The sequence below is a fragment of the Chionomys nivalis genome, chromosome 4, assembly GCF_950005125.1.
Source record: "Chionomys nivalis chromosome 4, mChiNiv1.1, whole genome shotgun sequence".
Lineage (NCBI taxonomy): Eukaryota > Metazoa > Chordata > Mammalia > Rodentia > Cricetidae > Chionomys > Chionomys nivalis.
This window is the reverse complement of record NC_080089.1, coordinates 80,509,273-80,535,656: the sequence shown is the minus strand read 5'-3', so window position 1 is coordinate 80,535,656 and position 26,384 is coordinate 80,509,273. Positions and strand designations below refer to the sequence as shown.

At 36.8% G+C, this 26,384-nt stretch overlaps 1 protein-coding gene across 1 annotated transcript in view; it reads right to left on the bottom strand.

The window, feature by feature from the left end:
- Mei4 (meiotic double-stranded break formation protein 4) overlaps positions 1–26,384 on the bottom strand; it is a 246,325-nt gene that overhangs the window by 206,170 nt on the left and 13,771 nt on the right. The window contains exon 2 of the mRNA XM_057768386.1: positions 21,296–21,834. Within this exon, the coding sequence (XP_057624369.1) occupies positions 21,296–21,834 (539 nt within the window). The remainder of the gene's footprint in view (positions 1–21,295; positions 21,835–26,384) is intronic.

Here is a 26,384-nt window from a genome sequence, read left to right as displayed (position 1 = left end):
ATATCTAAGCCATCTATCACACTAAGCAAGTAGAAGGTCAGTTTTTACCTTATAGAAAAAGGTGTGGATGATGTAGTCAAATATGGGGGTGGGGTTAAGCACCTCTCTCAGCCCTTGTGACTGCACAGAACCTAGCCCATAAAGTCTAGTATCATGATTACTATTTTCTCTAGATATACAGGGTTGATAATTCACTATGTGTGAGGAAGTGACAAACACAAATGTGAACTGCAGATATCGCTGTATATGAGTCACTGAAGGTTTTTAATAAAGGAACCTAACTGTTCACTTTTCACAAAGAATTATAACCTGTTCATGTCTGAAATAGAGCCACTCCATTCACTGTTATTTGTATGTCTGTGCTCTTGCCACACTATTAATTGTTGCTGTCAAGATCTCGATGATACCCTTAACTAAGCTGGAGTAAACTCCAATACTGGGTCTACCATAATATAGCTCTGTGCATCCATTCTCCGCACTTTTACAATATGTGATAGTAGCTTTACCCATTTTTCTACCTGAATTTAGTTTACTGCCAGGCACAACAAGGGAAGTCAATAAATCTCTTGAGTAAGAAGATAAACAAAGATGATATAATTTGTCTTCTCTGGTAGACACTGATGCACCACCTAGATACGCATGCACTGAGTCACTGGCATCCAGCCTATGGGGAATGCTACTGATGACCTTGAGTTGCCAGATCCTTCAGCTAGTTGCTCAGATGTTACAGACATCTTGTCCTAAGTCACAGCCCTCGGCAGATGGAATAGCTTCAAGCGCTGACCCACACATATGCATAATGGTCTGAACCCTGAAAAAAGCAAGCCTAGACAAAGGCTGAGTGGGTTGCAACCATGAATGCCATAGGTACATAGCTCCCAAAACATTTGAGAGCTCACATCCTATTATGGTTACCTCAGACACTAAAAATGGAGCTATGGAATTTCATGTTTGTCCTCTTAGACTCTGGACTTGTCTTAGTGTGATTATCCTTCCTATTGTTTTATTCTTTAATTTGAAGCACATACAGGTGCTCATGGCTTAATAGTTTGTTTGATCCTCATGGGAAATTTTGGACTTGGACTTATAAAATCTCTTGGGGGTTAAGAATTGAGAATTTGGGAATATATATTTAATGAATTCTGCATTACAATATGGACACAGTCATTCTACGGTACCCTTATGTCTCCTTTCTCTTTTACTTCCTTATCATGAGATGACCTCTTGCATCTGACATAGGTTGCTATAAAGATATACTTTGCAGGCCCAGTGGGGTAGTGATGGCACACACCTTTAATCCCAGCACTTGAGAGACAGAGGCAGGCAAGTCTCTGTGAGTTTGGGGCCAGCCTGGTCTCAAGAGCTAGTTCTGGGACAGTCTCCAAAACACAAACAAACAAAAAAGATATACCTTGCAGGCCCAGTCAACAAGGTTAGAAATGGACTGGAACATAAATCTAAAGAAATCTTTTTATAGATGTTACAGGGGGTCACTCATATGTAAATAAATGTGTGCATACTAATCATATTTGCCATACTCAATATTTCCACAAGCACTGCTTCTGTTATTCTTCAGTTGAAGGATTGATCATGGCCATGTCTAGGTGATTTCAAAGAAGCAGGTGCAGTAACACAAAAAGTAACATTTCAGCATCTTAGAGTGAAATTTCACTCTATTAGAAAAGGAAGCTGACATTTACACAATGGAATACTACACAGCAGAGAAAACAATGACATCTTGAAATTTGCAGGCAAATGGATAGAGCTAAAAAGCGTTATTTTGAGTGAGGTAATCCAGACCCAGAAAGACAATTACCATATACTCAGTCATAAGTGGTTTTTAAACATAAACCAAAGAAAATTCAGAAACTCAGAGAATCCAGACAACAAAGAGGACCCGAAGAGTGACATATATGGATCTAATCTACATGGAAAGTAGAAAAAGGCAAGATCTCCTGAGTGAATTGGGAGCATGGGGACCATGGGGGAGGGTTGAAGGGGAGGGAAGAGGAAGGGACGGGAGCAGAGAAAAATGTATAGCTCAATAAAATCAAAAAAAGAAAAAGAAACTAAATGGCACTAATCAGATGGAATCACAGTTCTTTTTCTAAAATCCAAAGCAACAACATAATACACAGACATAAAAGTACACATAAGTCAATAGCTTGTCTCAAATACATTTTATGTGCATGCCTTGTTGTGAGCTATTCTTTTTGTCCTATATTTATTAACTATTTATTTATTTTGTCAAATAATGATAAAGTTTGTGATCTTACATACAGCAAACTAAGAGCAAGCCAGATGAAGGAACAATGAGAGGTCAGGACATTTTCACTTCATTGGACAGCTACCCTCTGAAGAAAAGAAAAGCTGATTCTATTTTCAGGGCCTTAGGGAAATGTATAATAAACTGCTCTTGTAATCTTCTCTAATGCCTAAGAAGTTCTGTCAAAGAGAACTCTTTAAGTCTAGAATGGAATAATATTTTTTTTATCTTGTTCTCAACAAAGATGGAAAAGAGGACCTACTCACTTATATTCATGTATAAGAAAAAGTTTTCTTATACTTAAAAACACTGCAAAATGATCCCTAAGCTATCTGCCCTAATTCCTTCTGGAAATCCATTCCTTAAATGGGCAATTCTGGTTCTCAAATTCTACATTATAAGCAGTTATTTAAAATATCTAGTATTTCTTGGATAAACCACTATCAATAGGTAAATAACTTTTTACGAGTCTCATTTCCTCACTTTTTATAAAAATGTAAAGTTCTAATTAATATTCAAATCGAATAAATCCATAGTTGAAAAATCAACTCAAGTTCTTTTCTTTGTACTTTTAAGGAAGGATGCCCCCCAAATAAAATATATTAACAGTTGTTACATAGAAGATTCTTCAAGCATACAGTTGTATCACATATCTAGTTGAAAACAAATGAACACAACATTATCTAAACTGGGAGGTTGAAAACTGATGAAACTTTAATGAGACACCTTCCTTGGATAGGAAATATATGATTAAGTATGGCGACCACTCAAAGAATCAAAGAATACTGTATCAACCTTATTCAAAGCACATTTCTCCAGAAACTGAAGGGTGGCCCGACAGAGTTCTGTTCTGTGTCTGGGTTGTATCAAGTCTCACTTATGCTTTACCTTTATGATTAGGTATCTTCTATTGAACATAATAATATTATCATTTCCACTCAGGATAAAAACACCTTCTGCTTTCTTCTTGCATTTTGATATATAATAAAGTTGTAAACAACATATTGTTCACTAGAACCTGAAAAATGACTTAGAGTCAAGTTTCCCATGCTAAATAATTACAAAGAAACACAGATAAAACCTTCTGGACAAAAACATATATCTCACAAATGATTTAGCCCATGCATCACAATCCCAAATGCCATAATTCTAAGTGTTAACATCTGATATGGTCTAGATCTTTTATATCAAAGATTTTGAAATGTCAATTCCCAAATGATAATTCCTGGAGAAAAAAAAACCTTCAACAAATAATCAAGGTCCTTGTTGGAAAATTTGCTATACATAATTTCTAATATATACAACAATTTATTTTTTTTAAACATTTTATGTTCTCTCTTTAGTAGAGCTCTCACGGGAAAAAGTTTCATGAGGTTTTATTCAATGAATTTCTGATAAAGACAACAAGAAGAATAGTTTCTTCAGTAGTGATGGTAACGAAACTGAACATTCAAATACAGAATATGGAAACAGCAGTATTGCTCAAGAGAACACCTAAACAACTTACTGAACACAGAGCAGACAAGCTGGTGCCTACCTACAGCATTCACCTCTATGGAATAAAGTTCATGGTACTGGAAGGTACTCTGCATGCTACCAAAAGAGAAATCAAAGGTAAATCAAAGGAGAAATGAAAGGTAAATATCAATACAGCCACAAACCCTTTATCTACAATGGTGACCTGCCTGAAAAACATGTAGGTGCAGGAGTGGCACAAAGTTGGTGGCAGCAATCAACAAAAATCTGAATTGATTTAAGGCCCACTCTTGGTTCAACTTCCTATCAATTTCTTCTTCCTTCATTTTTCCTAACCTTATTCATCTAAGTTGTATTTGATAGATGATTCTTATCTGGGACCCAAATTTTTCTTATGAGAAAGAATAATCTGAAATGAATACTTTGATGGCCTATTCTAAAGTTGACACTAATAATTTCTTTCTATTGAAAAACATAGATTAACAGAGGCCCAGTGGCAAATACATATACAATCTTCCACAAAACTTGCTTTTACTGTTTAATTCTTGGTGTGCAATTCCCCTTTGTATGCTGTTAATATGTTTTATTATCGTTGGTTAATAAAGAAGCTACTTTGACAAATGGCAGGGCAGCATATAGCCAGGCTGGAAGATATATATACATACATATATATATATATATATATATATATATATATATATATATATAGAGAGAGAGAGAGAGAGAGAGAGAGAGAGAGAGAGGGGGGGGGGGGGCAGAGTCATGGAGATGCCCTGAAGTTGCTGAAGAAGAAAGCCAGTAAAAATCTTACCAGCAAGCCACAGCCTCATGGTGGTACACAGATTAATAGAAATGGATTAATTTAAGGTGTAAGAGCTAGTTATGAATATGCCTAAGCTATTGGCCAAACAATAATTAACATAGTTTCTGTGTGATTATTCGTGTCTGGGAGGCTGGAAAATGAATGAGCATTCTACTACAAATTCTATGTAACTCCTCTACATAATCACATGACAAACTCAAAACAGAATGAGAAGCAGAAAAAAATAAATGTGGCTATTGTTTTCCTCCCAATACCTTTTATTCTCTTCTCCATTCCCCAAACTTTATTATTATAAAGTATGGAACATATTTATACCTCTGAATACTGAATTATTCTTCCTAAGCAGGCACGCACAGTTGGCAATTCCTTTGGAACATATCTTCACAATTGTTTTAATGATTAATTTGACATCTACATATCTCTCACTTCATAACAGTAGTTACATTTAATAATAAAATAATACTATTTGCATAAAGGTTTACAAACTTAGAAAGTACTTCCATAAATATTACTTCTTCCTTTTCTAATTCATTTTCAAATTATAAAATGCAGTCTGAGAGATCTTACGTGACTTTCTAGTAAATAAAAAGCTTTTCTCTTAATACAAATACTTACTAATTTCCTGAATTCTACACTATCCTTACTCCAAATGTTTATCTGATAGAAAAATTCTTGTATGGGTGTCTGATGTCACAAAAGCAACCAGAATGGCAGGAATCACTATCAGTAGATTCTCTCAAATCTTAATCCTTAAGGGTGCTTCTATACTTTATAACTGACTTCAGGTCACTCATTAGAAAAAGAAAGAGAAAACAATAGATTGCCTAGGACAGCAACTGAACAGTATCCATGAGGCTAATCATATCCTCTTTTCTATTTATCTTGGGGTAGAAAAACAGGACATTTGCCAGCCAATATGGCATTCTGAAAAGGCAATGCATGGCAAGTCAATTTATTTTGGCATTTACATTTAACAGTGCTCAGCACCAGGTTACTTGCTCATACTTAGCAGATTGCAGGTTTGCAAAAGAGCTTCGTAATAACCTCTGTTATTGAGTTGCTGTGCTGCCAGCTTTAACTGACACTTGCACCTATGAATGTACAGTTTTCCCTAAGCAGTATAATTCCCTTGGTATTTAACTAATTTATGGAAAATGAAACCTCAGGTTCATAGATTTGAAGTGCGTCTAGAAAATACTTTAACGTATTTTTACATAGAACTACTTGCTATACAACCTTTCTAAAATGCATGGCCTAATTGCTGAGTCAGGCTGTGACTATAATAGACATACCAAAAAAAAAAAAAAAACAGTCAGCAAATGATAGGCATTTCTTGAACAATAACTTCCAACAGAGGGTAAGCAATGACCATATTAAGATACCAGTGTTTGTTCAAACACAAGAGATGCCAAGTAGTTCACACTTAAAGCAAATGGAAATGACAACTTTTTCTGTCACTTACTAAGCAGGATATGTGTTTGCACACATATATGTGTACTGATGTTTAAATACCCTGCCTCTTAGTATAGTGGGGACTGCTTTGATCATGCCTTATCCCTAACATCACCTGTGAAACCTTGGGAAACTTCACATACCATGAGATCCAGTATACCTGGTGGGGACAGATGTATCACTGGACAACAATCAAATGAAGAAGAGTGTTGATTCTGCATCAGTACATACAATGTGGGGAATTCTACATTGGAGATTTCTAATTTAGCTATGAAAGGTAAATTTAGAGGTTTCAGATTTATTTTCAAGATAAAACATTTTTAAATTTAATTTTTTGATAATTTCATATGGGTCCTGTATTCACATCATTCTCACCTTCCCTTTCCCCCTACAACATTTCCACTGTCCCTAAATCCATTCTTAAATTCCTATTCTCATTTTCTTTATTATAGCGCTCTTTCTCTCTCTCTCCCTCTCTCTCTCTCTCTCTCTCTCTGTGTGTGTGTGTGTGTACAGTCAATGGCATCCACTTAGTGTTGCTCATATGCATCTTTATGTGGTTCTGACCACTCAGGATTAGATAACCTATTAGGGGACTCATCCCATGAGAAGACTGAATATCCCTCTCTCCCAGCAGCCACTAATAAACTTTTGCTCGTCCTCTAGATTTTGGGCCATATGAGATTTCCTCAATCACTCTGGCATGCTAACTGGTGGCAGTGTAGCATATGTTTTGTTTAGGTGATAATATTTTTAAGATCTCATGGGTATAGATTCTCTATCATTATTTAATGAAGACATTATCTCACAATAGATGCCCTTGTCCTCTGGCTAACTATGAATCCATCTTTTGTGTATTACTATATCCACATATTAGCTGACATAACATCAGTGACTAAATGTTACAATTTACTTTTATTAAAAGTATGACAAGATCACACTGGAAGCATTTATATCCCGTATGTGGTTCGACTTGTTCTTTTTCATGAAAACCAAACAAAAAACCTAGACTATACCTAAAGGCTATTTTTTTAAAGAAAACCTCTTTTTGATAAAAAGGGTATATAACCTTTTATTCCAAAAATCTCACTTTCAGGACCCAGAGGAAAAGTCCCCGTGAAAGAGTTTGATGAATTTCTGATCAAGGGGTTGGGCTTCTACGAGCTGTAGCACCAAGTGGAGATTTGGGTAGGTGGCAACTGTCTTGTTCAAGGGAAGTACTTAGAGCTCTTAAACTAAAATCAGATCCGAATGTACATGGTTGCTCTCTTGGGGATATTATGTCACTGCTCTACACCTCAGCATTCCCTTCTGCAAGGCAAGAACAACCACCTTTCCAGACTGTGACTGAAATTGCATTTTCTGATCATTTCAAAGTAGTTACAAGAACTCAGCAAATGTAGGTCTAACAAATTAGAAGCTGGAATAAAAATCTTTTAATGAGGTGTTTCTAAAACTTATGTCTGTGTGAAATACCTGGGGACCTTATTAAAATATAGATTTAAATTTCATTGTTCTGAGATAGCGGCTCAAGAGTCTGTATTGTAACAAGCTTGCAGGTGATGCTCACATGGCTAGTCCCTGAACCACATTCTCAGCAGCAAGGTTTAATGGACATTAAAGCAGGAACCAGCATCTGTATGCTGTAGGAAAGAGTAGCAGCCTTCACAAAATCTAACAGCAATGATGTGAGCTCTGCAATTAAGAAATAATAGAAAGGTAAACAGTCTCTCTGTTTAGACCTGCCATGGCCATATATACTGCCATAAGACATATTATTGGAAGACTGGTATTAGTATCACTAACAATGCTTTACCTTACCAAGTTACTTAGGATTTTTAAAAAACTATTATATAACCATTATCTTCATATGTATGGCTCAAGGATTGAATTTGATTTGGGGGTGATATTGACATACTCTTTGATTTATTATGTGCTGTTTCTTTCTTTTGTTTTTGTTTGTTTGTTTTATGGTTCTGGGAATGGAATCTAAGAGGAAAATATACCTACTGAGTTAGATCCAGTCTTTGAAACCTCCTTTCCCTCCCCTCTCTTCTTTTTCTTCTCTTTTGGTCTTAAGCCCATCCAAAATATTTAAATAAGATAATATGTTCTAAAATGCATAATGCTATTAATTTCTCTAAAGAGTGTCCTATCATTAACTTAAATATGAATCTACTTCTCTTTAAATTTAATTAGTATGTGTGATAAGTGTGCATCTGACTGTGAATGTATGTGTATGTATGTGTGTGCATGTGTGATATACGTGAGTTCAGGTACAGCATCAGAGGATAGCTTTCAAATTTCACTTCTTTCCTTTCATATTGTGTTCCAATGACTGAAGTCAGGTTGTTACAGCAAGCGCTTTATCCACTGAGTCATTCAGCTAACCTTTCACCTGTTTTAATATAAGTAAAGTTATGACCAGCAACACATTAGTATTTGAAGCAGCTAAAGCAGATTCGTGACAATGGCACTAAATCATCTAGTACACATCAGTATGAAATGTTTATACTGATTCAGTTCTGACCTTAGGAAAAGTGAATAATGGGCTGTAAGCCTTCCTTTGTTGGCGTCTATGACTGTACTTTCCTTGCTTTCCTGCTAAGACTCAGGCTTCTAATTCATTCATTTATTTACAGTAATTTTCATTTGTGCATGAGAGGCTGTTGTTTTCCCAGCCTCTGTCACAGACAGTGCACTCTTCCTGTCTGTAATTTGTTTTCACACAGTTTAAACAAATAAACAAAAGCACCCAACTCAGCTCCCTCTATAAATTCATCTCATGGCAAGTGCTATCTTTTGAGCTCCACACCGATAATGCTGACTGCTGGCTTTGTTGTCTGTCTTACAGTCATCTTGCGGTCAAATTCTGGGTCTGAAAGGGGGCCTGGGCTATGCTTCCTCTCTTCCCAGGATACCTCTGCATACAGTAGTAACCAGAACCTAGAAATAGTGCTCATGTTTATTTCTCCTTCCCCTCCACCTCAAATCCACAATCAAACGCTGTAGATTTCCTGCACTAATACTTACATTCTGGCTATTCTTAATAGCCAAGTTGTTCAATCATATGCTATCATGCAGGTCTATGCTTATTTCCAGGTTGGTAGATTGCATGCCTTTCCCCATTATTCTATCTAAAGCACTCATAGCTGATATTTACCTATGTTACTCTAAATAGCATGCCTGGTTTTCCATTCTGAATGCCTAGATTCAACTGTCTTCAGCACCCACTCATCTTACCTCACTATTCTCTTTCTCTCCACTCTCTATGCTGGTTATTCTTAATTTTAGGTAAACCACTACTCAGTATTATTCATATCATTATAAATACTTATAGCTATGCTACATAGAATATATTTTCCTATTTAGTAATTGTTTTGATTTATTCACAGTGTTAATTTTTTAAGCACTTAATAAAAACTTACCCCTAGTTACTCTCAAGATATTTGTATATATTACATATTCCAGCAACATACGTTTCTTAATTTCTACCAAATCTGACTGACCTAAGCCCAAACTGTGGTTCTCTTGGCTTAGTGCACAGCTGCCACTCCAAACTCTCCTGTCACCAACATCCTCTCTTGTCATTTCCTTCACTTATTTGGATCTAATACCTTTCATTTTGTTTTATTTGCTGGCTCATTTTTTTCAGAGAATAATATCCAGGAGCAAGAAGGGTTGTCTAGCAGGTACCTCTTATCGTTTTGTTTTCAATACCTACATTTTTTTCTCCCTCCATATATCCCACCCCCCTTTCCCTCTCCCCCAGATCCATTCGTCCTCCATTTACCTTCAGAAATGAGCAGGTACCAAGAATATCCAACTACATGGCATAAAAAGATCGGATAAGATGAGGCACAACTCATCATATCAAGGCTGCGTGAAACAACCAAGTAGGAGAAGATTCTCGATTGACAAAAAAAAAGAAATCCTGAGACTCTCGTAGTTCCACTGTTAGATGGCTAGGGCATATCTTTTAAGACAATGCAATAAAATATGACTGAAAATTATTCAAATTATCCCTAACATGGTAGAAAAAATAAGATGAAAACAGTACGGTACAGTACAAGGCAACATTGTGGATTCTTCCATATTTCTAAAATCATCCCTCTAGCATTAGAAAATTCTGGTTTGCTTACATTTCTGATATCCTTTTTGAGTACTTTGGTGGGATTTTATTTATTTTAATTTTTTCCTCTTATATCTGGAAGTATACAGAAATTTGATTTTTCTTTGTTCTAGTGTTCTAGAATTTCACAATGATGGCCTTAATATAAAATCTACTTTCGTGAAAGCAATAGGTTTTCCATTTTGAATTGCAGGGTTTAGTTTTTCGGAAGTTCATGAAATATTATAGATAATCATTCCCTTCCTCCCCCTAGTTTGCTCAGGTCCCTATCTCTGGAAATCCTAAAATTCTTTTTTTTTTTTTTTTTTTTTTACTTATTTATTTATTTTTATTCTTTTTTAATTAAAATTTCCACCTGCTCCCCATTTCCCATTTCCCTCCCCTCCTCCCAAATATTACCCTCCCCCCACTTCCCTCCCCCTATCCCCACTCCTCTTCTCCTCCCCCCACTCCATTCCCCCTCCCTCTCGGTACTGAAGAGCAGTCCAAATTCCCTGCCCTGCGGGAAGACCAAGGTCCTTCTATCTACGTCCAGAAAGGTGAGCGTCCAAACAGGCTAAGCTCCCACAAAGCCAGTTCATGTATTAGGATCGAAACCTAGTGCCATTGTCCTTGGCTTCTCATCAGTCTTCATTGACCGCCATGCTCAGAGAGTCCGGAATCAACCCATGCTTATTCAGTCCCAGACCAGCTGGCCTTGGTGGGCTCCCAATAAATCTATACTGCTCGACAGGAGGACTCATTTTTGGTTTTGTTTCCGTATATTCTCCTTTCACTTTATTGTACTTCCTGGGAATTTTTCCCACCCGACCTTCTAAGTTTTTTAATTTGTATATTTCATCACCATGTTCTTACCTTTTAAAAGGTCTTTTTCACTTCCTACAAAAACTTTAAATTTTCTTCTTCTTTTATGGGGTTTGAAAAGAATGTTTTTATCTTTCTCATAGTATTAAAGTACATACATTTCTGCACAGTTTAGATATTTAAGTTTTTTTTCCTGCTTTCTCTCTGGTTCCCTCATGTTGACAAGGTCAGATTCCTACATCACAAATTCAGAATACTAAACTTTATACTCATATTTTAGGTCAAAGTTTAAAGGACTATTAGGAAGTCTCGATTTTTTTAAGGGGCTGATGTGATATAAGTTTTAGGGTGTGGTGTTGCTCCTTCTTCTACGAACCATTTATAGTGTACACACATGTTTTTCTTCTTGGGGCGGCCGTTTGTATTCCAGAGAAGTCTTCCAGTTATATTGCCTGAGTAGGTAAACTAAACTATTTCTCTATTTCTATCCAATAATGTTGATGTTACTCAAAGTGATATATTTAAAACCCAAAACAATCAGTAACTTCCCATCACCCATCGACTGAACTCCAAATTTTTGCAAGGCTTATCGAGTTAAGGCATGTTGTATTTGAATTTTCAAGGAAAAAAAAAAAAAACAAGTCAGATCATCTTAAATGCTGACAAAATGTACTGACACCTATGAGTGGAAATTTATACATCTTGTAGGCTTTAGGGTTGTCTTAACCTAGTCCTTGGTAAGATTTATTTTATTCCACAGGGTTTATCTTCCTTTACACAGCGGTTTTACCATTCTGATGTAGGAAGATAACTGTAGATCCCAGCTTTACATCATCACAAGAGAGAGCAACATGAAGAGATCAAGAACTGCTTTTCAGTGTACCCCGAAGAATGAGATGAAACCACCAGAAAGCTAGAGGAAGCCCCTCCTGGGTCTCAGGCTGAGATGCACATTATTTCTATTCCTGACGGAAGGGATGATGTTAGAATTTACTTTAGATCATAGAACTATGATAGGGATACATGCTAGGTGGAGAAACAAGAACATATTTTAATAAAGCTACAGAGCCATACCAGAAAATAAATACTAACTAGGTGGAATCGACACATGCACACACAAAAGTCTTCTAAAAAGATATCCACATTAAGTCCCAGAAACTTGTGATTAATACTCCCTTATGTGGTAACTTATAGAAGTGATTAACTTAGTGACCCATAGATGTAGAAATAACCATGAGCTATGCAGAAGCAATTTTTCATTTATGAAATGTACTTTGATTTTTGGAAGCTTCATAAATGAAGGAGGAAGATACTTTTAACTTAAATGCAACTATAACCATATCATTTATATTCAATTAAAAAAGGACATGCTAAGGCTGGACATGCAACTATAAAATTTTCAAGATAGAGTTATTTTACATCCAATAAAGAAAACAAGGTGACTCTCCACTGTGTCACAGAGCAGGAGTTTTGCTCTTTTCTATTTAGCTACCTATAAATATGAATATCTGCAACACGTACAAAAGCAAACTTCATACATTCTCATTATAAAATTGAGTAAAATAATGCCAAGGTACTAGTTCGTCAGTGAATATATCTTAGGCCATAAGTATAAGTCAGTTTGTTTCTCGTGAACTTAGGAAAACATGAACAACTAATTTTAAAAACTAAAATGGAAAAATGATACAGTAGAAAGAAGACTTTATCACTGTATTGAGAACCAGTCTTTTCATCACCAGTTAATTAAGGGTTTTGAATGAGTCTTTTAACTTGCCTGACCTCAGTTTGTTCATCTCTAAACTGAAGATAGCAGTAATAGCCATTACATGGTTCTGAGTTGTGGTCAGAACAGATAATAGCTTCTCAGTATGAGTGCTTTTGAAGCTAAAAAGGTAGATTATGGAGTCAGACTGCTATTAATTATCTCGAAAAGAGATACTGGAATGTAAAGTATGCTTTGAAATTAAATTGAACAAAATGCTGCTCTGTTCGTTCCTTCTTCCTCAACCTAAACTCTGAAAGTTAAAACCTACTGTGAAAATCTAAATGTGGTTTGTTTATATACCGATACAGTTATCAAAATGAGCTCTAAGATTGGAATTTATGACACAAATGTTTTAATACTTAGTATATTATTTTAATAAATACTTATTATATTATATTTTATATTAAAAATTAGTTCTATGCATAGGTACAAATGGGTCTTGAAGCTTCTGGTGACTTGAATAAAAATGGTTCCTGAAGGCTCAATAGTTTGAAAGCCTTCAGTTGGTAGACTGTTTGGGTAAGATTAGGTGTGGCCTTGCTAAGAGTGGGTGTGCCCTTGTCGGAAGTGATGTGTCTTTGAAGTTGCAAAAGCCCATACTAGACCCTCTCTGCCTTCTACAGCTAGATCAGGATATAGCTATTAGCTACATCTCCAGAACCATGCCTGTCTACTTGCCACTGCGATTTCTTCCATGATAATAATGGATTAACTCTCTGAAAAGGTAAGCCTTTAAATGTTTTCCTCTTTAAGAGTTGTCTTGGTCACGGTTTCTAATGTCTATTTATCTGATAAATGCAAGCATGCCAGGAATGCAACAACCATGTCAGTAAGACATGCTACTAGTGAAGGGACCTCAGATGTACGGGGGTGCAGGAAACACAGTCACTTATTTTCACACTATGTTCAGTTAAAAAGAGCCCTCATCAGGGACAATTAAGAGCACTTGCTTCTTTGCAGGGGACCCAATGCAGTTCCTTCATCCACATGCAGGCTATCAACTTCAGTAACTCCCGCTCCAGAGGATTCAAGACCTTCTCACCTCTCTCGTCACTCTGAGCGTGTGCTTCACATGGATATACACAGGCAACCACAGTCATACACATAAAATAAAAATAAATAAACAATTCTTAGAGAGTAACCTCCCTGGAATACTGGTGGGATGGGACGTCAGGCAGAGCAGAGCAAACAGAACGGATTTGCTTTTCAAAAAGAAAAGGAGAGACAAACTAGATTTGGTGTTTACAGGATGCTAAACAGCAAGCTAAGTATTTCCTCACTGAAAATTTCCAACAATCCTACGATGCAGTCAGTTTCTTAGTTCTGCCTATAGACATGCAAGTCAGATAACTTATTCAAGGTTACAACTAGTATAGAAGATTTTCGACATCATAATTTCATCTGCAAATCTGGGTTTAAAACACCAGTTGGAAGTCAGGACCATCAGGGGTGCACCCACCCACCGAGACAGTGGGGCCGATCTATTGAGAGCTCACCAAGGCCAGCTGGACTGTGACTGAAAAAGCATGGGATAAAACCGGACTCTCTGAACATGGCGGACAATGAGAGCTGACGAGAGGCCAAGGACAATGGCACGGGGTTTTGATCCTACTTCATGTTCTGGCTTTGTGGGAGCCTAGACAGTTTGGATGTTCACCTTCCTAGACTTGGATGGAGGGGGTAGGACCTTGGACTTTCCACAGAGCAGGGAACCCTGGCTGCTCTTAGGACTGGAGAGGGAGGAGAAGAGGAGTGGGGGGGAGGGGGAGAGGGGCGGGAGGAGGGGGAGGGAAATGGGAGGCAGGGAGGAAGCGGAAATTTTTTTTTCAATAAAAAAATAAAATAAAACACCAGTTTTTGTTTGTTTACTTGCTTATTTTTTTTGAGATTTCATTCTTTTCTAATATAGGCATTCACCTTTTTATTTTCTTTTTTATAAAAACTTTTTGGTGAAATCCATATGTTTTGGTAAACCTTCTTTTGCCTTAAGATGCTTTTGAAATTTCTTTTGGTTTTCTATTTATTCTTAATGATTGCTACATGGCTATTTAGTTTCTACATTCTTATAAATTCTGTCATTTTACTTATTTTTATTCAATTCTAGCTTCATTATATTGTTGTCAGCAATGATAAACTTGAGGATTTTAGCTTGTAAGGCTTGTTCTATGGCTTGGATGTGATTTATTTTGGAGGACATTGTAAGTGTGCTTGAGAAGAAAGAATACATTCTTCTGTTGAGTAGAGAGCTCCATCAGGGTCAGCTAACACCATTTGGTCTATACTGCTCCTTTACTGAACTTCTCTCCAGATATGTTTTTAATGTAAATGAAGAATTCAAGTCTATTAAGAGCAAACAAAGTCAAAATTAGCAGAAGGAATGCAATAGCAAAGATTAGAATAGATAAAAGGACAAGAGAACAAAAGGACACTTTAAAATTAAGTTGAAATTAATTTTATATGATGGAAAAATGAACAAATCTTAAAGCAAAGACACAAAGAAAAGTTAAGTAAAATTACAGATACAAGGAAACACGTTGGATGACAACGTGTTGGGGACACAGTGGATGTCTCAGGTATAAAATAAATATTATGAAACTATCTTATGAACGATCTTAGTAAATCAAGTAACACAATAAATGGACACACTCCTAGAAAAACAAAATTTAATCAACACTGAATAAAGAAGGAATAGGAAGTACGGATAAACTGATACGAAACAAGATAAACAATATAGTGAAAAATGTTGCTAACAGATGAATTCTCTATTCTCACAGCTGAATTCCATAAAAACAAACAAAAAAAAACAAAACAAATCAAAAAACAAGTACTCACAACTAATTTTTCCACCCTTTCTAAATATAGAAAAAAAATTCAAAATATATCTATTATCAAAGGTGACCAAAAATGAGAGAGATACTTTATGTAAAGAAAGTTACTAAGACAATGTCTGTGACGTTAGGTGAAAGAGTCTTCAATGGAATGCAAAACAAAGACAACAAAATATTAAAAGAATCAAACTTCATGTTCACTTCAAATGTATCCTGAGGATGCAGGCCAGTCAATCAACATGATATAACATGTTAGCCAAAAGTAAAAGAGAGAAAAGAATAATCTCAACATGTATGGGAAAAGCATTTACAAACTATGAATCAAACAAAATAGATACTGCAGGGCCTCATCCCAATGTATAAAGGATACAGGTAAAAATCCTACAGCAACAAAAATAATCAATAGACTTTAAAATATTTTCTCTAGGTTTTGAGAAAGGTAGGGATGCTCACTCACTCTTACCACTGTTCACCAGGTTTTTCCAGATATAGTAAGAGCAGCCAATGAGAGAGAAGTGCAAGGGAAGGAAGAAAGATGGGACCATGTTTTGTCTGCTTTGTCTCTACCCCATCATATCCTAGCTCCCAATTTTGTGTTCACCCTCCAGTTCCTATGATATAAACACATTGAGGGGGAAAAAGCATTCCATATTTATATGTAGTAAATAACTCATTCTAAATATGGATTGGTTTTGCTTATAGACTATAAATTTGAGAAAAAGAGGATTGAAGGGAACATCTACTCTGGTGTTTTTCTAAATCTTAGATCTTATATGAATAGAAAATTTCTTCAGGTCCCAGTGTATTAAAGAGTCATATAGATCAAATAATCTGAACAAGCCTTGCTTCTTTCATGATTGCTAGTAAGGAAGGATATACAGGTACCTCTCCCCATGTCTGGATTATCCTCCAAGGATGCTCTGGAGAAGGAGACAAAGAAGATCTAAAAGATGTTCCTATTCATTTCTGTCTCAGTAGTTGTAGTTGTCAGCACAAGCTCTCCTAGATCGTGTCCTTACCCACTGGGATGATCTGATCCACGGACCTTAAGAAAAGAACAACTTTTTCACCACAAGGGCCTGGCCTATGAAAGTGGCCTCCACTGGGAAAAACACAATGAGTAAGCAACAGGCTAAAAGTTTCCACAGCTGTGAGCTGATCCTGGCAGGAATTGAGAGATTATTTCTTATTGGGTCAGACCTGCATTATAAGGTCCAGTGTTTCCTACATCACAATTTCTGCCAAGTGTAGTCAGTAAAACAAGCAGCTTCAAGAGAGCCCCAAGAGACAACAGAGAAGCCGATGAGATGAAGTGGAAAGCACTCATTTCTAGGGCCAAGAGAACAAGGTGTTAAACTGATGGGGGAGAATCTTCTATTTTGTGTTAATTTCATTGGTTAAATAAAGAGACTGCCTTGGCCCTTTAATAGGACATAAAATTAGGTAGGTGGAGTAGACAGAACAGAATGCTGGGAGAAAGAAGCAGAGTCAGGCAGTCGCCATGATTCTCCCACTCCAGACAGACGCAGATTAAGATCTTTCCTGGTAAGCCAGCTCATGGTGCTACACAGAATATTAGAAATGGGTTAGATCAATATGTAAGAGCTAGCCAATAAGAGGCTGGAACTAATGGGTCAGGCAATATTCAAAAGAATACAGTTTCCATGTAATTATTTCGGGTAAAGCTAGCCGGGTGGCGGGAAGCAGCCCACAGGCCGCTCCTATTTCAACATTAAACTGGTATTCTGACGTCAAACTGCCAAGCTGTGAGTACCTAGGTTGAATAGCCTAGGTGCTGGCTTCCTATGGTTAAGAGAAAGTGAGCAGCATCTAATTTTACTGTCTTTGATTCTGATTTTCCATCTCCAACATTATGCCTTGGTCTGACCCTGGCCTGGTCTCTGTGGCCAGGGGATCTCCAAGACAGCAGAAGACACTCTTGGTGGCTGAGAGACCTTGTAGTTGTTCACTTTTCCTCCCAGTTAGATACCCCAGGGATGGCTTTACATCTGTCCTCCTGAAGAGTCCCCTCTCTGTGACTGTTTTCTATTATAGGTGCTACTGGTTGCAACTTTCAACTATGGCTATGTAGTGAGGTCTAATAGGGAAGGTGGATATAAATAGCTGGGTTTTGTTGATAAATATCAGTGGCCTGAATGCAGGCCTAGCACATGCCTGAAACTCTGTTTACCAAATCTAAAAGTACCCTTGATTTGCATGTAACTTGTTTCAGTTGGGTGACATTATACTCTAAGCCAAATTACAAGTGTGAAGCTCTCATTACCAGTTGTCTCCAGAAAGGTCTCCAGCCTGTTTATCTGGGGATCAGATAGGAAAGTGATAGGAACCAGAGACAAAACCGCACGAGAGGGTCAAGTCTGCTTGTCAGCTCTGGCGGCTGTGACTAATATGAGATCAGTACCATTGAAGTGAATCTTCTGTAAAGTATTTCCCCAGATGCAGCACACAGACTATGGTCCAGAGGGGCCAAGACTGCATCTCCTTCTGTCAGGCAAACTTGGTAATGTGTAAGAGCCTCCCACATGGTGCTGGTTTGGGTAGTATCAGAGCCAAAGGAAATGCCAGGATTGATGACCAGATATGCCGTGTGCGCTTTGGCAGGCAAAGCCAGAGAATCAGAGCTGCCCAAGTCCTTTAGAGCCCAAAGGTGCATGAGTGAATCCTAAATATTGGTCACTGAGCTGTTTACGGTGTCAGACTTTGGCTCTGTTGTGCAGTGGTTCTAAAGAGTGCCCTAGTTCTTCCCTCTTGGAATTAGAATTAATAGTCAGCCAATTTCTGCAATTGACTAGAATTTCTGAACTGGTAGGTGGCTGGGTCCCAGAATGAATGAGATCAATTTTGACTCTTGGGCTCTCCCTTGTAGATCAATGGGCTAATGAGCTGAGCTTAGCTGTCTCCTTTCTGTATCAGGATCTGTCTTTAGCACTATGACTGATCATTAGATCATATGAAGCTAGTGTAGAACAGAGCCCACAACACAGGAGAATGGGGCTTCTGAACCGTGTATGATTCAAGAAAGGACAAAACTGGGAGATGGTAATGGACCAAGACATGGGTAAGGTGCAGAAATCACTTAGCTTGACTGGTCCTGGGACAGACTAGACCACACTAACTACTCTCTGCTGATAGAACAGATTTGCCCATCCAGGTGAACAAGAAAATTAAGGGAGGGAGAAATGACTCTGACCCAAGACTTCTTTATTTGTCTATTTCTCTGTCTCCACCTTATTGCAGATGGGACAAACTGATTATAATAAAGTGATTACTCAGCTGCCTTTCAAACACTAGGCAGAATTAGAATTGCATCCTCAGATACTCAAACAAACAAAAACCCTGACTTTCTTTCTTTTCCACAAGAGTAACAAAAATATTACTTTATTAGGATAGTGTAATTGTATTTTCTATTATATTATTTTAAATATGAATTTAAATAAATCATATGTAAAATAAGTATACAACCTACTATGACTACTTAATCCTACAACAATATACCTGTTATCTACACTATCTTAGTTCTGTCATTTGTTTATTGCTATTATAGAAATAGAAAATATCATGGAAATATGATTTCACAGTAACAGTCAACAATTATATAATTTTAAAAATAATGCTGTCAATCACTATCCCTTTGATTGACACCAGGGAATGAACTCTCTGACGTACTAGTCCTTGGGTAAGATAAGCAAGGAGAGTTCATTTCATCTCACTAATATGTTTTGATAGATAAAACATTCTTAAAGTCATCCTCAGTAGGCTTTATTGATCTTATCTCTGAAAGAATAAAGAACGGTGACTGCCATTTTGAGGTGTTCAATAAATATGGATATGTAAGTGGAGGCCAGCAATGAATATGAAAGAGAAAGGAGGGGTATATGAGAAGGACTAGAGAGACGAGGTAAGGGGGAAATAATGCAATTGTATTACAATCTCAGGAGATAAATAATATAGAACATAGCCCAATATGAAAAATTTAAAATCCTAAAAAGTATAAATGTCATTTTTTACTAGTATCACACATTAAATTTTCTGTAGGTATAACTAAAGTTCTTTTTAAAAGTATAAATAAAACTTAGATAAAGGTTTTCACCTATTTGTTTGGATTCTACATGCATATCCCTAGTTTGCTCTATGACTCTACTGACTTTCTTTTGATAGAAGGCATGGTCCTGATATGCCCTGTGGTGTTTCCTTTTAAGAATTCAGACTCCCCTATATTCATTCATACAACCTTTTTTAGCAGAGTTTAAAGATAACAGTTTATTACAGGCTTCTAAGCAGTAAGCCCAGCCAGGGTTTCAGGTTAGGTATTGAGAAAGTGGATTCTTCTGTCAGTTTTATGTTTCTTCATCATGGGTTCCATTCTTGGAAACCTATACTCTAATACCATCAGCTAGATTAAAAGGGAGACTATTTTTCCTTTTCTCTCCAAGATCAATTAGATCCAAGGGTACTGTTAGACATCTCTAGAAATGTTCTGTAATTGTGGGAACCACTTGGTGTTTTTTGTTTGTTTGTTTGTTTGTTTTGCTCAAGAAGGCCATGGAGACCTTACCTAGTGAATTCTAAGAAATGTCTAGTCTACAAAGATCAGTGTTAATGCAGAGGAATGATTCTTCAGTGCTTCCAAGTAAAGGCCTTTGACTTATTGTCTCTGAAGGAACAGCTGGTATAAGAAAGCCTAGAAGACATAGAGGACAAGATCACTAACTAGCCTTGGTGGCACAAAAAGTAGAGGAGGAAGAGATGATAAATTTTGGCTAGCTTCAATGTCTTAACCAGCAAGAAAAGAGAGCCAAGGCTTAAAATGACAGGTATGTTCAATAGTCCAAGGGATCACACTCACAGACGTTATAATGGCTTTAGTCTATATAAGATGTTTCTTGGACAACTTCTCACTAGTTAATTTCTTCTTGATAAGTAAAATGATACCCATATATAAACCTTCAGACCTCGGCTTAAAGCAGAACTTACTTACAGACAAAGACAGCCTCACTATTGTCTTAAGCTAAAACTTGAATGATGACCAAATATCTAAAAGCCATGTGAGAAGGACATCTTGTTTATTCTAGCCATTTCAACAACTCTCAAAAAGCCTGAAAGCAGATCCTGGGTTTAACATTCTAGAGAAAATTCTGATAGGCCAAGGAACAATAAGGAAGTGCCCAAAAGATGCTCATTCATTAGAGCCTCTAGAAATACTCTAACAGACTTTGATTTGAACATTTAAACCAGACTGCATTCTGGCTTCTGGTTCTCTGCCTAGGACTTGTAATGTAAATAACTTATGCTGTTACTTCTTCCTCACATCTATTCCAGAAATCAGACATCAGCAACTTTATCACAGAAGTCATAATGTGGGGACCTTGGGTTTTAGTGGTTATCTGGAAAGGATTGCAAAGTTTGACCAATGGCAAATAAACAAAGATAGAGAAAATAGAAAAATGCAAAGCAACAAAGTATAAAAATTAAAACAGTCAAAGTAAAAGAATTCAAAGTGGAGGCAGCAAAAGCTGGGGGCGGAGACATCTCAGGAGAGAACCACACTAGATATGTAGCAACAGAAGCTAGAAACATTCAACTGGGAAGAGATGTGCACAGGTCCAGAGGCCCAGTTACAAACTCTCAGCCACCAATGTGAAAGAACTACCAAATATCTCTGCCAAGAGGAAAATTCATCAAAATTGCTCAGATCTTAAATCATAAACAGGTAAGATATATTACTTACCCGGTTTATACTGTCGTTCGCTAAAATAGCCTGCAGTAGAGTTTTCTCAAATTCTTCCAACTTCTTAGAACATTTTTTAAGAATATGATTAGGTAAATTATAATCATTCATCAGTCTAGCTAATGTACCAACAGCTTCCATCCAAAAACTTGAGAAAGGAAGTTTGGGGTTACGGTAAAACGTGATCAGGCCATCCAACAACTGTGCAACCGAATCAGAAACTGTGGAGGAGTCTTTCTCAAAGTGGCTCAAGTATACTTTCAGACCACTGGATTCTGTCAGCTTCTTCAGTTCAAGCAGATGCTGCAAGAACTGCAAGTGAGAAGACGGAGGATTTCCCAGGGTGGTGCAGGGCTTCTTCTCAAGAGGCAGTGGCAGCAGGGGCGGGGGGCTGCAGCTCTCCACAAGATGCTGGGACAACTCTGCAAGTTCGCTTCTTTGCTCACTTGACAAGATGCATCCAGAATCATCCATCAAAGCCAGAGTATTTTCAGAACTTCTAGGTTCCTGATCTAGCAACGGGGGGAACGCATCATGTCCTGAAACAGAAAGTGGCAAAAGCATTATCTTCCTGCATTTAGATATCTTGAAACCAATACAATGATTCTGTTCTAAATGAAAATACTACATTAAACATGCAAATGTACATAAACATTTAGCGAACAGTGTAAAAAAATGGCTTAGATGAAAAACAGACATTGTTTGTTTGACTAAAGAAATGGTTTTACGCATTTTCAATTAGACCTTTCATTCAACTACAAGCATGTTCCTAGAAAGTTACAGTCACTCCAAGCTTTCTCCTCCATGCAGATCTGAAGCGGTTTTTTCAACAATTTGTTTATTTTTAATTATCAGTATGCATGTGGGTCACCTGGTTCTGAGGCACTCTGCAAGAGCAGCAAGTTCTCCTAATCACTGAGCATCTCTTCATCCTCAACCGGCACAACCCTGAAAGGAGTATTTCCATCCATGTGTGTCCTAGGAGAGCGCAATACTCAAACTGAGCACTGACTCCCCTGGCTGCTTGGTTTTAATACCCTCACCAAAGTGTCATGGGTGCACATGTTGGAAATGACAACATGAAAATTTAGACACAGAGAAGAATCTCCTCACAATCCATGAAAGGAATGCCAGATTCGGCAAAAGAGTATCACGGTGAAGTTTTACACGTTACAGATTACAGTATTAAAGTCAAGCTATCAAACTGAATAAAAGAATAATTGTATTTTATTTTGAAAATAGCTCTGAACAATTTCTCTTTTGCCTCCACTCAGATTTACATCACTCGCTAAATGTTTGTGTACATCTTATGAGGAGACATGCTCAGTGCTCTAACTTGCTCATGGCTATGAGAAATCCCTCATGGTTAACAGATAAAACGAGCAAGGATCAGCATTTTGATAACTTATATCAAACCATAAAAATTTTCCAGATAAGTTACAGAGATATGATAGAAACACATGTAGGTACTTATAACAATAACCAGCTTAAATATTATAGAAAACTAACTCACAATAATTTAGGCTTTCTCACGGCATACAATCACCAATGTGTAGTCATTGTGCAATGTACTTACTCTCCTCCCTTTTCTTACTGTTGAGGATGATACCCATAACTAATGCTTACATTAGCAGCCAAGGCTTTCCTTTGGAAAACATTCATCGCTTATTTAGCTAAATAATAATGGGCAAGAGAAACTGTACTGAGTATCCTTATAAGAAGATAAAAGAATCACACTTTTCCTTAGAAAGGATTAAACAACTTGAGTGACAATATTAATGCACTGTAATCTCTACCAATAGTCATAAGCAAGACATTTTTTTGAAAAAGACAAGTATTTAAATACCCATACCTGATTGAGAAAAACACAGCATGGAAACAGCAATGTGCCCCTGACCCGTTAAGACAGTATTCCACAGCAGCAATCAGAACCTATGCATGTGCTTGGGTCTGTTTTCAGAGATCTCAAAGCTAATAGAAATATCATACGAAGTGGACTTCAGTGATATGTACAGAATACCCCATCCAACAGAATATGTACTCTGTAACAGCCAGGGAGGAGGCACTGAAGAAATGGGGGAAATTTAAAAGTAACTTGAATCATGTACAAGTAGAAACATAATTTTTAAGAACGTCTGAGGTATAGCTAAGGCAGTTCTAAACAGGAACGTTCATAGCAATATACTTTCCTTAAAGAATAAGAGCGATCTCAAATAACTTAATTTAGTACCACAAAACCTTAAATAAACAGTAACAATAAAAACCAAAAGCAGTAGATGGCAAAAAATTATAAATATCATGATGCCCAACCTCTATTGATACAGCTACTACAAACCCGCTGCACCTATGGTTTGCAAACATTGCTGGAGATAGACAGACTGTAAGAATCAAAGGACCAGAAAATCTGCTGTGAGGTTGTGATACCTAGAAATGCCAAGGGAGTTGGATCCTTGATACTTCAACAACATATATGTCTCTTACATATTGAATCGTATATTCTACTTCATTTTGGTGAACTATAGACCTTATATTTTTTGGTTTTTAAATTCTAATTTAAATCCCTTTATCATTTCAAAATAGATCTCAATAATATTCAACAAAATAAAGCTCTTACCTTTCTGGAACATACCTTGTCATAGAAATACTTCCCCCAAACCTCAGGAAGGATGGAGAAAATGCTCTTTACAAAACAGAATGAACTTTTCTTTCCTGGTCATGCCTTCAACGTACTGGATGAGGCCAAACCCAGTTTGCTAAGGCACTCAGTATACTGAGCCAAAAATCTTATCCCAAACCAAGGAGTGCTCAGATATCTGAATTGAAACTTAAAATTAATAATCAAGACACCCATTTCTATGTATGTCCTCCTCCAATCACTTCCTCACACTGGCTCAAGGCACCTTCATCTCTTGGACTTATTAACAAACATGATCAATAATTATTAATGAAATGATCATTATTAATGATTATTAATGATACATCATCAATCAGCCTCTGGTTCTGTCCTCCTCTAGTCTACCTTCTATGAAGTACTCATGTTATAGAATAGAGCCCTCCCCAGGTCCTCAACTTAGCACATAAATCCTATCATTGTTTGCCCCCCACCTTCTTATATAGTTTACCTTTCTCTTCGCCCTCATGTCATGCATGCAACTATAAGCCTTGCAGAGTTCACAAGAGATGCCGCACCATTTCACACAATGATGGATTTGCACATCCTTTCCCCCAGATTCATACTGATTCTTCTTCAAATCCGGCTACTTCTCTGCTGAGAAACTTTCCAAGTTCTCATGAGGCGTAGAAAACCTTACCTACATGTACCTACTCCTCACCTACTCACCTTAACCTGTCTTAAATATATTAGTGGCTCCTTACTGAAAAGAGAAGCTTCTGAGGGAAGAGTTTGTATGGATGTTCCAGTTGTTTGACACCTGCCTCCTACATGGCTGGTGATTTGAATATTATTGAAAGAATTTCTCTGTCTCTCTCTCTCTCTCTCTAACACATACACACACAAACACACTATGATTAAATCAAATAACATTCATTCAACTGTATTCGGCATAGGAATGTATAATTTGCCACTACCAATTATGATTTCGAAGCATTAATAATCATTATCCAACATGCATCAAGTAATGTAAAAGTAATGTTTATGCCACCTGGTGGTCAAACAAAAAATGTTATTTAAAGTCATTTCATAATTCTGTTTTTAATAATACTTTTTATATTTTTTGAAATTATAAGATAATTACATTTTAATTATAAGATAACTACATTTTGTAGTTATACTATAATTACATTTTCCCTTCCTCTTTCTAAACCTCCTCATGATTCCTCCTTCTCAAATTTATGGCCTCTTTATATATGGATTCCTAAATATAAAAATACAACCTGCTCAGTCTATGTTATCTGTCTTTAAATGATTTCAAGGCTGATCACTTGGTAGAGAATAATCAATTTGAGAGCTCTTAATGACAGTGTTCCAATTAAAAGCAAATGTTTATTTCTTGCTTTAGGAATATATATTTTAGCATATGACAAAGTATATTTGAGAAATGCTGACAGAAAGGTTTCAGTTGTATTTTATCCAAGCACATTACCATTCTAACTTTAAATATACCAAAGAGAGATATCATATACATGGAAATATAACCAAATGGTGTTTCTCTTGGCTAAACTGTCTTTTCTGAATAGAAATAAAACAAAATGTGTATTTGTAGGCCGACTTTGTCCTAGGCGATTAAATACCACAATTCCTCATGCCTTCAAGTGCTCATTCTCTGGGATTTGCTCATCGTTTCTTTCCTACAACATCTTCTAGATCTCCAAAGGGAACTTTCCTTACTGTTGCACTGTTTTACCTGTGGTTTTCTCTACTTATTTCTCCTTACTAAATATTTCCAACATGAAGCCTCAAAGAATTATTTAAGGATTCTCAAGTCTGTATCTCTAATCCCAACACATTCTCAACTAATTATTCTTCTTTGTTGGTTATTTTCTCTGTTTTTAAATGATGACAGCATTTTAATAAGTTATTTCTTATAAAATAATTATTAGTATTCTATTGAACATGTTTTAAAAATAGCTATTTCATATATCATATGATACCATGAATAAATAAATACATAAATAAATATTTATGACATCTAGGTAAACTAAAGAATTTATAAAATTTGATCAGACAGTAGAGTAAACAAATTTACATGAGTGCTCAGCATGCTGAAATCCCTGGGTGTGGCCATCAGAACTGAAATCACTAGAAACTGTAAGTCAGCTCATTTTGCTACACATCACATGAACAAATGCCTAATAGGAAATAACTTTAGGAAGTATTTACTGTGGCTCAGTTTGAGGTGACGTAAGCGGTTCACAGAATTGAAGGTATTATGGAAGAACTAGGTTTTCCTAAGTAGAAGGATCATAAAAATACTCACTCATATCTAAGCAGACCAAAAAGTAAAACTATAAATCTCAATGCCTGCCCTGCCATGATTAACGTACTCTCAGGGGGCCCACCACTTAAAGGATCTATAGCTTCCCACATCAGTGTCATCAACTAAGTATCAAGAAATCAAACACATGAACT